Source organism: Pseudophryne corroboree, chromosome 10 (assembly GCF_028390025.1).
Source record: "Pseudophryne corroboree isolate aPseCor3 chromosome 10, aPseCor3.hap2, whole genome shotgun sequence".
NCBI classification, from domain to species: domain Eukaryota; kingdom Metazoa; phylum Chordata; class Amphibia; order Anura; family Myobatrachidae; genus Pseudophryne; species Pseudophryne corroboree.
The window spans coordinates 109,674,415-109,687,614 of record NC_086453.1 but is presented as its reverse complement, the minus strand read 5'-3'; the positions used below and the strand labels follow the sequence as shown (position 1 = coordinate 109,687,614).

General features: G+C 45.6%; 1 protein-coding gene across 7 annotated transcripts in view; it reads left to right on the top strand.

The window, feature by feature from the left end:
• Nucleotides 1–13,200, top strand: part of IZUMO1 (izumo sperm-oocyte fusion 1) — a 393,444-nt gene that overhangs the window by 285,618 nt on the left and 94,626 nt on the right. For all 7 annotated transcript variants that reach the window (XM_063942733.1, XM_063942731.1, XM_063942732.1 and 4 more), the window contains one exon: nt 3,999–4,083. In XM_063942733.1, the coding sequence (XP_063798803.1) occupies nt 3,999–4,083 (85 nt within the window). The remainder of the gene's footprint in view (nt 1–3,998; nt 4,084–13,200) is intronic.

Below are 13,200 nucleotides of genomic sequence, written 5' to 3'. Positions count from 1 at the left end.
TTGGTTGCACAGGGTTGCTGAAGCAATTACAGTCCCTTTCTCATTTTGCACCATACATTTGTCCTTTGCAAACTGAACTCTGTAACCCTTTTTGTCCTGGACGCTTATAGCAATGAGATTGCTTCCCAAATCTGGCACGAACAAGACGTCTTGGATATCTGTAATAACTGTTTCACCTTAATTCTTAGACACACTGTGATTGCCCCAAATTTTGAAGCAGTAAGGCCTTTGTCTCCAATCCCTTTTATTGTAATGGGTCCACATGCTGTCAGTGAATTGAACCATTCCTGATTACAACTGAAATTCCTAGTGGCCCCCGAGTCCATGTACCAGCAATTCTTCTTGGGACTATCTGCCACATTTAATGCTGACTCATTTGGTTTGTCACGCTTTTTCTGCGTATCACTGCAATTTCGCAGTCTGCAATCTGAGGCCTTGTGCCCCACCTTGTGACATATAAAGCACTTGAACTTGAGCTTTCTGGACTTTTTGTGAATAAGGCAGAACCCTCAGCATGTGTCTCGACAGGAATACGTTCTTGGAACAGCAACACAATTTCTGTTGTCAGCTTGGTATCATTAGACTTCAAAGCTACTACCAGGAAATTGAATTCTGGTGTCAGATTCTGTAACATCGCCACCACCACTTCCTCGTCGTCCACCTGTGCTCCTACAGATGCCAACTGCAGAGCTATTGACAGTATTTTATCAATATAATTGTTCATGTCCTTACAGGCACTTAACTTTGTCCCGTACAGCATACGCCTCAAGTTTACTCTTCTCATCAGACCTTTGTCCTCATATGCCATTTGCAGAGCTGCCCACATGTGTTTGGCTGACACTTACCCGCTGATTATGGAGTAGATGTGTTGTTCCATGGCCAAGTCTATCGTCCCGATGGCTCTATCCACTTCATAGAGTTTGAAACATAGAATTTGACGGAAGATAAGAACCACTTGGCCCATCTAGTCTGCCCCTTTTTTATCCTTTAGGTAATCTCAACCCTTTTTGAACCTTCATTCTTTGTAAGGATATTCATAAGCCTATCCCAAGCATATTTAAATTGTTCTACAGTCTTAGCCTCTACCACCTCTGATGGGAGGCTATTCCACTTGTCCACTACCCTTTCTGTGAAGTAAGTTTTCCTTAAATTTCCCCTGAAACTACAACTGGGTTTGGGTTTGCTCCTGGCTCAATTGTGACTTTCCACAACTTTTCCCACTTAAGCTGCATCTCCATTGCGAATTTTCACGTTGTATAATTCTCTGAGCCTTTTAGCTTTGTAAAGTTCATGCTGTTCCCTGTACTGTACATTCTTCTCTATACTTAATAAAAGTACTCCTTCTTTAATCAGCTGCACTTTTATTTCTTATGTACCTCTGTTTTAGAATGCCTTTCTGACTTGGGGTCCTGGGCCCATAACCTGTTGGCAGAGTGTTGCAGTGTCGGATAGGGATGTTAGTTCACACAACGGAACTTCACCAGGATGATTGTTTTTTTTTCAGATAACAGAGATAACAGATTGTAGTATATAGAAGATATTCTGCAGCAGCAGGAACTCACAGTATACATGTGAAGCAGTACAGTGGTAACACAGTGTCTCAGTACACTCAGGAAGCGGATGTATACACACAGGGTGCGGCTGCGGGGTAGACAAGGTCACACACTGAGGAGAGCAGAAGCTGCACATCAGTGCAGTCATCTCTCCCAGGAAGAGCCCTCTCAGACTGTGAGGAAGCTAAGCACCTCCTCCTGCACTGAGCTAACACTAGGAGGGAAAACACTAGAGCAGTGAAGCTGCCTCTAGTGCTGGGAACGGAGACAGACAGAAGAGTGATCCATTGTTTAACACCTATGACCCCAGTAGGGTAGAATCAGCCTAACGTGTGTATTGGCAGGAAGAGCACCTCAAGATCTACAAGCAAGACAGCCACTGTTACCATTCTTTCCTGCAATACAGCCAACAACCAAGTACCCTGACGGGATAGGCGGGTGGGAGTGTCCAAAGCTAGTAGACCTCCCCTACACAGAAACTACTAGAAAAGCTACATAACAACACACACTAACACACACCCCTAAACAGTTCACTGACTAACTGCAAACTGGCTATACAGTAACCGAACAATACAATAACAATACATTCACCCAGCTAACTCATCTATAGAATTATACTTATAGTGTTACTACTCTCCACAAATTTCACAGTTTGACTATGGGCTGGAAGAGAATGACTAGTTCTTCACTACTTAGTTCAGTAAAACAAATACGGAATACAGTAGAGTTGACATGGGCCAGCATCTCTGTGCCACATTTTTTCCCTTTTTAAAAGCCACCGATTAAAATTCCTGGCTTTGTTGTTAATATTATTGACTTTGCCTTTTAAATCCTCTGGGCAAAGCCACCAATAATCAATTCAGCAAGCCATTTAGTAAGTATACCCCTGTTAGTGCGCTCAACCGCTATCCTAGGCTAGGGGTAACAAATAGCTGATATGTACTGTAGCGTTAAGTTATAAAGTAGCATCTGTGTGTTTTTTGGACTGACAAATCTCTTTGAAATACATAAACAGATGTCTCCACTGCCTTTGGGGAGCGCTGGTCACTGCAAACAATTGTAAAAAGATTTTTACCCTTTAATTACCAGGACACTTTTCATGTTTCTGTTATGTGTCCGTTTCACCCATAAGAATGGGTTGATTTATTTGTTTGCCCAAGATAATCTTATATGGCTTTTTCTATAAAGATAAGGATGTTTGGTATCATTTCGGAATAAATGTATTTTAATTTCTGAGCATTATATGGGAAAATAGGCAATAAAAAGAAAAACATAACCCTTTCCATAATTCTTAAATTAAATAGAATAAGTGTTTGCCCTAGAATGTTTGCATTACTGTAGCATTGCTGCATTTTCCTAATTTCTTCACTGAAACAATATAAGGGTTAGGGAACACGCTAAGTAGCTTAGTACTGTATGTCCCCTAAACCCTAATATTATTTCATTGATGCTGCCTTTATAATGTCACAGTTCCATGCTGAGCAACTAATCCTACAGTACCTTGCACTGATAACAATAAAAAAGAGCAGTGTTTCTGTAAGGGTATCGGCATGATAGATTGATAATGCATTGATTAACAGCCAATGGTTGGACACAAGCGGTGGGATGCAATGGAGTCTGTGATTGCCAGAGGTGCGGGAAATCCTGCCGATCTCAGACGTTTTTTTTAAGGGGCAATCACTTTTAAGGGATGGTTTTGCCTTGTAAGTGATTGCTCCTATAAAAAAAAGTCCGAGATTGGGCAGCATCCCGCACCTCAGGCAATCTCAGACTCCATTACATCCCATCGCATATGGTCGACATGCATGATGTCAACAGGTACAAAAGGTCAAGAGTGCTTAAGATTGATATAACATAGGTCGACACATAAATGGTCAACACATGTTTTTGGGGTGTTTCACATGTTTTCTCTACATTTGCTTGATTTACTATCCACAGGGTCATCTATTGGGAATAGTAACCTATGGCGAGCGAAGCAGAGCAGAGCGAGTCACCTTGCCGGAAGCATGGCAAGCAAAGTGACCCCACAAGGGTACATATTTGTACTGATGGTGGTCACGTAGCATGGAACATACAAGATTTGCCCCCCCTCCAAAAAAAAAACCCACGTGTTGACCATTTTTGAGTTGACCATTGTCATATGTCAACCTTTTGACCCTGTCAACCTTTTGTATTTGTCGACTTTAAGCACTGTTGACCTGTCATTTATCGACCTTTTGTATCTGTTGACCTAATGCACTGGGCCGTTTGAAGAAGCTATGCTGTTCTGCATTTTGGGAGCGTTGTTACTATATGCCTTCTCAGCAAGCCTGGACCCCATAGAGTCCCGGGTACTTTGTATTACCCCATTCCCCTCTTGGCTCCGTGAGTATGCATTTTGTAAACATGACATTTTATAATGTGGCTATTTAAACAATTATTAACAATCTTTCTTTTTTTCCCCAGTGTGTACCTGTTGTGTAAGAAGGAAACAATAACAAAAAAAGATTTTAAAAAAGAGAAAAAATATCTGGAAGACATGGAAGCTATGGTATTATCAACCGACTAACACATTCATTAAAACACTCTGTGAAAATATTTTACATTTGTTTTCAGCATTACAACACACTTATAGCTTAATAAGCCTGTCCACATCAACTGAAGGTTTGGGATTTATGTGATATCGTTATAGAGATGTGCGGCGGGCACTTTTCGTGTTTTGGTTTCGGATCTAGATCCCTGCTCGCGTTTTGGATCTGGATTGGTTTGCCAAAACCACCCTTTTGGGTTTTGGTTTTGGATCTGGATGATTTTTGGAAAAAACAAAAACAGCTAAAATCACAGATTTTGGGGGTAATTTTGATCCTACGGTATTATTAACCTCAATAACATTCATTTTCAGTCTATTCTGAACACCTCACACCTCACAAAATTGTTTTTAGGCCATAAGGTTGCACCGAGGTCACTGGATGACTAAGCTAAGCAACACAAGTGGGCGGCACAAACACCTGACCCATCTAGGAGTGGCATTGCAGTGGTAGACAGGATGGAAGTTTTAAAAAGTAGGCCCCAAACAGCACATCATGCAAAGAAGAAAAAAAGGTGCAATGAGGTAGCTGGATAACTAAGCTAAGCGACACAAGTGGGCGACACAAACACCTGGCCCATCTAGGACTGGCACTGCAGTGTCAGACAGGATGGCACTTTTAAAAACTAGGCCCCAAACAGCACATAATGCAAAGAAGAAAAAGAGGTGCAATGATGTAGCTGGATGACTAAGCTAAGCGACTCAAGTGGGCAGCACAAACACCTGACCCATCTAGGAGTGGCACTGCATTGGCAGACAGGATGGCAGTTTTAAAAAGTAGGCCCCAAACAGCACATCATGCAAAGAAGAAAAATAGGTGCAATGAGGTAGCTGGTTGACTAAGCTAAGCGACAGAAGTGGGTGGCACAAACACCTGGACCATCTAGGAGTGGCACTGCATTGGCAGACAGGATGGCAGTTTTAAAAAGTAGGCCCCAAACAGCACATCATGCAAAGAAGAAAAAGAGGTGGCACGCAGAGGCTGAATGTCGAAAGTGGCTCGCAATTTTTCGGGTGACCGGCATCATCTCCTGCACGCCCCTGTCATTAAAAAAAAAAATCTGCACCACCAAATTAATTATATGTGCAAAACATGGGACGTGCTGGAATTTGCCCAAATGTAATGCACGCACAACATTGGTGGACTTATAGGGCAGTACCTCTGGACTTATACGGCAGCCCCACTGGACTTATACGGCAGCACCACTGGAATTATACGGCAGCACCACTGGACTTATATGGCAGCACCACTGGACTGGACTTATATGGCAGTACTCTTGGACTTATATGGCAGTACCGCTGGACTTATACGGCAGTACCCATGAACTTATATGGCAGTACCCCTGGACTTATATGGCAGCACCACTGGACTGGACTAATACGGCAGTACCCCTGGACTTATACGGCAGCACCACTGGGCTAGATTTATACCTCAGTACCCCTGGACTTATACGACAGTACCCCTGGACTTATACGGCAGTACCCCTGGACTTATACGGCAGCACCACTGGACTGGACTTATACGACAGCACCACTGGACTAGACTTATATAGCAGCACCACTGGACTGGACTTATACGGCAGTACTAACAAAAGGTGGGTGGACTGCGCACAGAGGTACACTATGTTACGGGGAGTGCTGCTGATGTTTAACAAGTTGTTCCTACTTGTTAAAATAAATGGTACCAGGAATATATATATTTTACACTGCGCTCAACCCCGATTTCTGGTTATGCATGTATATATCATTATATACCAAATTTTGCAATAATAAATACGTTTCAAAATTGTGTTTATTTTAAATGCAATGGTTGCTGATTGTCCAAAATTAGCATAATATGCATACTATGCTGTAAATGGCTTTCTTAACAACCACTATAGGGCTTAAGAAAGCCATTTACAGCATAGTACGCATATTATATGGCAGTACCCCTGGACTTATATGGCAGCACCACTGGACTGGACTTATACGGCAGTACCCCTGGACTTATACGGCAGCACCACTAGGCTGGATTTATACGGCAGTACCCCTGGACTTATACGACAGCACCACTGGACTGGACTTATATGGCAGCACCACTGTACTAGACTTATACAGCAGCACCACTGGATTGGACTTATACAGCAGTACCCCTGGACTTATACGGCAGCATCACTGGACTGGACTTATACGGCTGTACCGCTGGACTTATATGACAGAACCCCTGGACTTATACGGCAGTACCCCTAGACTTATATGGCAGTACCACTGGACTGAACTTATACAGCAGCACCACTGGACTAGACTTATATGACAGCACCACTGGTTTGGACTTATACAGCAGTACCCCATGACTTATAGGGCAGTACCTCTGGACTTATATGGCAGTACCCCTGGACTTATACGGCAGCACCACTGGACTGGACTTATACGACAGTACCCCTGGACTTATACAGCAGTACCGCTGGACTTATACGGCAGTTCCCCTTGACTTATACGGCAGCAGCACTGGACTTATGGCAGCACAGGACACCACCACTGGACTGATGCAGCACAAGACAACACCACTGGACTGGACTTATACAGCAGCAGCATTGGACTTATGGCTGCACAAGACACCACCACTGGACTGATGCAGAACAAGACAGCAACACTGGACTGGACTTATACAGCAGCAGCACTGGACTTATGGCAGCACAGGACACCACCACTGGACTGATGCAGAACAAGACAGCAACACTGGACTGGACTTATACAGCAGCACCACTGGACTTAAGGTAGCACAGGACACCACCACTGGACTGATGCAGCACAAGACAGCACCACTGGACTGGACTTATACAGCCCCACTGGACTTATACAGCAGTACCCCTGGACTTAAACGGCAGTACCTCTGGACTTATACGGCAGTACCGCAGGACTTATACGGCAGAACCCCTGGACTTATACGGCAGCAGCACTGGACTTATGGCAACACAGGACACCACCACTGGACTTTTGGCAGCACAGGACACCACCACTGGACTGATGCAGCACAAGACAGCACCACTGGACTGGACTTATACAGCAGCAGCACTGGACTTATGGCAGCACAGGACACCACCACTGGACTTATGGAAGCACAGGACACCACCACTGGACTGATGCAGCACAAGACAGCACCACTGGACTGGACTTATACAGAAGCACTGGACTTATGGCAGCACAGGACACCACCACTGGACTTATGGCAGCACAGGACACCACCACTGGACTTATGGAAGCACAGGACACCACCACTGGACTGATGCAGCACAAGACAGCACCACTGGACTGGACTTATACAGCAGCACTGGACTTATGGCAGCACAGGACACCACCACTGTGACTGGACTGATGCAGCACAAGACACCACCACTGGACTGATGCAAAAGCGCAGGTCATTACCCCACCCACGTGCCACGTTACTTTCCCGCACAGACACTGAGGAGACACGTCCTCTCGCTACACTCTCCAGGACTGGAGTGAAAATGGCGGCGACGCGTGGCTGTTTCTATGGAATCCAAATTCCGTGAGAATCCAACAACGGGATGATGACGTTTTACCTTGTTCTGGTTGCCGAGTCTGGAGGGAAGTTGCGAGCTGGGCTCGGATCCGGACTCGGAGCGTGACGTTTGGGGGGTTGAGTTCTCTGAGAACCGAACCCGTTCATTTGTAATTATTATGCATTACAAGTGTTTTGTATTTTGTAGACTGTAACCTGTCATAGACACCAATTTATAAAAGAAATTTATAAGGATCAGTGACTATCGGGGTTATTCAGGTTTGTTAGCAAACATGATACATCACTTCCATGATGCTAATGAGGGGACTCAGGAGCCGCACTGTGCTGTATGCATTGTCCATGCAGAAGTTGAACACAGAGCCTCCAGCAATTATACACCCCTAGCAATGAGCATTACCCTTTGCAATGAGCATGCATCCCAGAGCATGAAACCCCTAGCAACAAGCATTACCCTTGGAAACAAGCATTACCATTGGCAATGAGCATGGATATCAGAACATGAAACCCCTAACAACGAGCATTACCCTTGGCAACGAGCATGGATCCCAGAGCATGAAACTGCTGGCAATGAGCATTACCCTTGGCAACAAGCATTACCCTTGGCAATGAGCATGGATCTCAAAACATGAAACCCCTGGCAATGAGCATTACCCTTGACAACAAACATGCATCCCAGAGCATGAAACCCCTGGCAATGAGCATGATGCCCAGAGCATTAAACCCCTAGCAACGAGCAGGTAATTTAAATGTAATTAGAAGCTTTACTGTAGGGTATAATGTATCATGGGCATTGTAGTGGGTGGCATATTATGGTGCAGGGTGCATAATATGGTGAAAGGGACATTACTGTGTGGGGCTTAATATGGTGGAATGTTTTTTTTTTCCTGTGGTGGCCGAGGTCTGTTGTTGCAGGGTCAAAAACTCGGGTGTAAGGTAGTCTTTTCATGTGAGGCCACGCCTATTTTAGTGAGGCCTCGCCCCTCACCAGGAGCGCAAGTGCTAAATAATTTTTTTTTAATGTCTATGGGGAGGGAGCGCATTTTTGAATGTGTAGGGAGGCGCATTTTTTTACTGCTCGCACTGGGAGCTAAATTGTCTAGAAATAGCCCTGCATACAGGGAGGCACCATAGGGCAAATTGGAGGGGTCACTGTGAGGCATATTGGGGGGCACCATGTAGCATAGGGAGGACACTGTAGGGTAGAGTGTCAATTTTATCAGAGGTGGCCCCACAACTTAGTTGCCCAGGGCTCCCACAAGTCTTTATCCGACCCTGGGTACTGAGCTGCATGTGCTCTGGGGTGTGATTCATAGGGTTGACCACACTTAGGTCGACAGTGACTAAGTCTACACCTAAAATAGGTCAACACAAGCATTAGGTCGACATGAGCAAGGACGACATCACAAAAGGTCGACATAAGTTTTTTTTTTGTTTTTTTCATGTCGTTTTCTTTGTAGAGTGACCGGGAACAGGGCCGGTTCTGGCGCTCTGTGCGCCCCGGGCGGCAATAGGGGGCATGGCTTTGTACAGGGGGCGTGGTCATTAACGCCCCCTGTACAGACTGAAATGATGTGCGGTGCGCGATGACGTCATCGCGCACCGCACAGCAAAGGTCCTCTCCACAAAGGGAAACTAGACGCGTAGCGTCTAGTTCCCTTCGTGAAGAGGACCTTTGCTGTGCGATGCGCGATGACGTCATCGTGGACCGCACAGTAAAGGACCTCTCCACGAAGGGATACTAGATGCGTACGCGTCTAGTTTCCCTTCACAGCGGCAGCGGGGGGCACACAGCAGCAGCGGATCTTGCCCTGGTGCGGCGCCCACCGGATGGCGCCCTGCGCCCTCCGGAAGGCAGCGCCCCGGGCAAAAGTCCTGCTTGCCCGTGGCAAGATCCGCTACTGACCGGGAACCACATTTATTGCACTGTGTCCCTCGGGCAAGGCGCCTCGCTCCACTACCGCTGCGCTTGGCACAGGTTATCATTCCCAAATGTAGTCCATGTGGATTGTAAATTATGAAAAGTTCTAAAAATGAAAACATTTGTAAAAAAACTCATGTCGACCTTTTGTCATATCAACCTAGAACATGTCGTCCTAGTAACCTTTTCGACCTAATGCATGTCGACCAATAGTGGTCAACCTAATGCATGTTGACCTTAGTGTGGTCGACCTAGAGACCGGATACCGTGCTCTGTGCCTCGTGTAAATGTAAGGGACAGAGTGATGATTGCATGTGATTGTTCAGAGATGGTTTAAACAAACCCATTTATGTAAAACCCTAACAATGATGCAGCAATGTTTTAAACGTGATTTTATACTGCAGAGCACATTAGTTTTACAGGAAGAAAAAATGTTTCATACTCAATTGGGGGTGGAAAAGCCTGCACATATATTCTAATGTGTTGTCTTACAAAAATCAAATGTTATATTTTCACCTGTTTTGTTAAGCTTTGCAGCTGCACCATATATTTGGGAACTTATTATCTGCAAGAAATAAAAAGGCATTTTGTTTCCCCCAGCACCCAGAATGATACCAGTAAACAGATTTAAATCCTACAAAATATTAGAATTCAGAGATCTTGGTTACATATATTTGCAGAAATGTATGAATAAGCCCCCAAGCCTCGTCAAGACCTCTCTGTATATTGGGGTCCCTATTGCTAGATCTAGGTGCAGGGTGCAGCATCCCAAAAATCAGCATAAGCCAGACAGCCCAGGGCAGCATACCAGTGAAAAAACTATAGTGTTAATAGATTAGTGTTAGGAAGCCGAAGCTATATGCAGTAAGTGATACAAAAATAATATGTAATAAAAAATAGTGTTAATAAAGAAATTAGTTAGTGATAAGTGTTAATAGAATGTAATGGTGTGCCACACTAGAGCCATCCAGCCCGGCCACTCCAGGGGCACTGTACCCCACACCTCCATTACCCCAATCTGGGTTTGTGATTAACCAGCAAAGAGCCACATGATAATAACTCCTTGCCTGCATATATATATATAAACTAAGAGCTACCTACCTTGGAGCAACCTCATAGTGCTCCATATGGCATATCAGGACCTGCATCTCCTCATAATGCAGGATCCATTCTGCATCTCACAACAGACATATATAGTGGCAGATGCTCAATTAGTTTAGTGATATCAATCACGTGCTTGCAAGGGAGGGGTATTTCTAAGCAAGAAAAAAAGGCATTTTGTTTCCCCCAGCACCCTGACTGATATTAGTAACCAGATTTAAATCCTACAAAATATTAGAATTCAGAGATCTTGCTAACATATTTTTGCGCAGATGTATGAATAAGCCCCCATGCCTCGTTAAGGCCTCTCTGTATATTGGGGGTCCCTAATGCTATATCTAGGTGCAGGGTGTGGCATCCCAAAAATCAGCATAAGCCAGAAAGCCCAGGGCAGCACACCAGTGAAAAATCTATAGTGTTAATAGATTAGTGTTAGGAAGCCGAAGCTATATACAGGAAGTGATACAAAAATAATGAGATATAATTAAAAAATAGTGTTAATAAAGAAATTAGTAAGTGATAAGTGTTAATAGAATGTAATGGAGTGCCACACTAGAGCTATCCAGCCCGGCCAATCCAGAGGCACCGCACCCCACAGCTCCGTAACCCCAATCTGGGTTTATGATTAACCAGCAAAGAGCTACATGATAATGGCTCCTTGCTTGCATATTGTCAGCGTCCGGAGTCTTACCGGTACGCTGGGGCCGCGGGGCTGGCTTCCTTGGCGATGTACGGGCAGCGGCGGAGGTGGGCTGCTGTGCCGGATCTGTGGGCAGCAGTAGCGGCGGTGAGGGGGTCCGCTCGTGGCGGCGGGATACTGCTACAGCGGGTCGCTCTTGCTGAGCCATTGCTAGGAGACCAGGGGCAGTGAGCATTGTGGCTTTGCAAAAATGTCTGCATTACTGGGCGCCGCCATGTTGGAGACCAAGTATTAAGCATAGTTCCTGTTTCCTGTTTCTTCCAGCCAATCCAGGGGAAGCTCTCCCTATAAAAGAGGGCTGGTTTAGGACAGGGATGCCAGTGCTTCAGGTTACAACCCTGTTGTAGGTGCTTTAGCCTGTGCTCCCAGGATTCCTGCTGTATTCTGGTTCCTCCTGATCCTGCTTGGTCGGTTCTTTGTTGCTGCTGCAGCCCTGCTGTTTCTAGCCTGCTGATGCCTGTGGAAGCGCTCCTGGAAAATCCGGTCCAGTAAGACTCTTTGGGCACAGTCGGCCCCGGGTCTTCTGCCTCGTCTTTCAAGCCACACTCCACAGATCTCCTTCACCAGCCACGCCTTTGTACCACCGACCACAGCCTGCAGATTATTATCTTCAGCCTCGTTTTCCAAACCACAGTCCACAGTCCTTGTCTCAAGCCACGTCTTCAACCACCATCCACAGTTCCACAGTTCATCATCTACAGTCTCGTCTTTCAAATCACAGTCCACAGTTCTTCGCCTCCAGCCACGTCTTTAACCACTATCCACAGCTCTGCAGTTCATTTATCACAGCCTCGTCTTTCAAGCCACAATCCGCAGTTCTTTATCTGCAATTACGTTCCTTAACTATCGTGCTCCAGCCTCGGTTCTCTACCTCAACCCTGTACATAATAAATACTTTCCATTGACTCTCAAACCTCGCCTACGTTCATCATTGCTCCGTTTCCCATGCGAAGGAACTATATCCAGCCCCCTCATCTTGTTCATTCACAGCCTGCTACCTCCTGGGGAAAATCTCAGCTGCCGGATCCTCAAACTTTGCTAGACGTGACAGTAAGCACTGGCCGAATGGATTCGACGGGTGATCAGGCCTCAGGAGGGGATTCAACTGCAGATATCTGGTCTCGCTTAAGTAAGCAGGAGGCCACACAATCTCAAATCGTGCAGTTCATGCAGAGTATGTCCGAACGTCTCGATTCTCTCTGTGTTGCCATGACGGCCCCTCAAGTATCTACAGCTGCTCCCACATTAGCACCTCCGGTCCCGCTTCCTCCTGTACCAGTACCACTTCCACGGTTGCATTTGCCACCTCCCAGTAAATTCAATGGGAATCCAAAACAATGCCGCAGGTTTCTTAACCAATGCAAAATCCAGTTCGAACTACAGTCGGCCAACTTCCCATCAGCACGAACCAAAGTAGCCTATATAATTTCTTTACTTACTGGGCAAGCGTTGGAATGGGCTTCACCATTGTGGGAGAGGATGGATCCCATCTTATCTAACTATCCAGAATTCGTGGTCACCTTTAGAAGAATCTTTGACGAACCGGGCAGGACTTCTGCCGCCTCATTGGAGATCCTGCGCCTGCGTCAGGGCACGCATACGGTCAGTCAGTACGTGATCCAGTTTCGCACCCTTTCCTCAGAACTGAACTGGAACGAGGAGGCTCTCATTGCAGCTTTCTGGAGTGGTCTCTCCGAAAAGATCAAAGATGACCTCGCAACTCAGGACGTACCTGATAAGTTGGATAAACTAATTTCTTTATGCAATAAGTTAGACCTAAGGTACAGAGAACGCTGTATGGAGAGGTTGCGGTCAGATCGCCTCAAGCCTAGAGTTGTT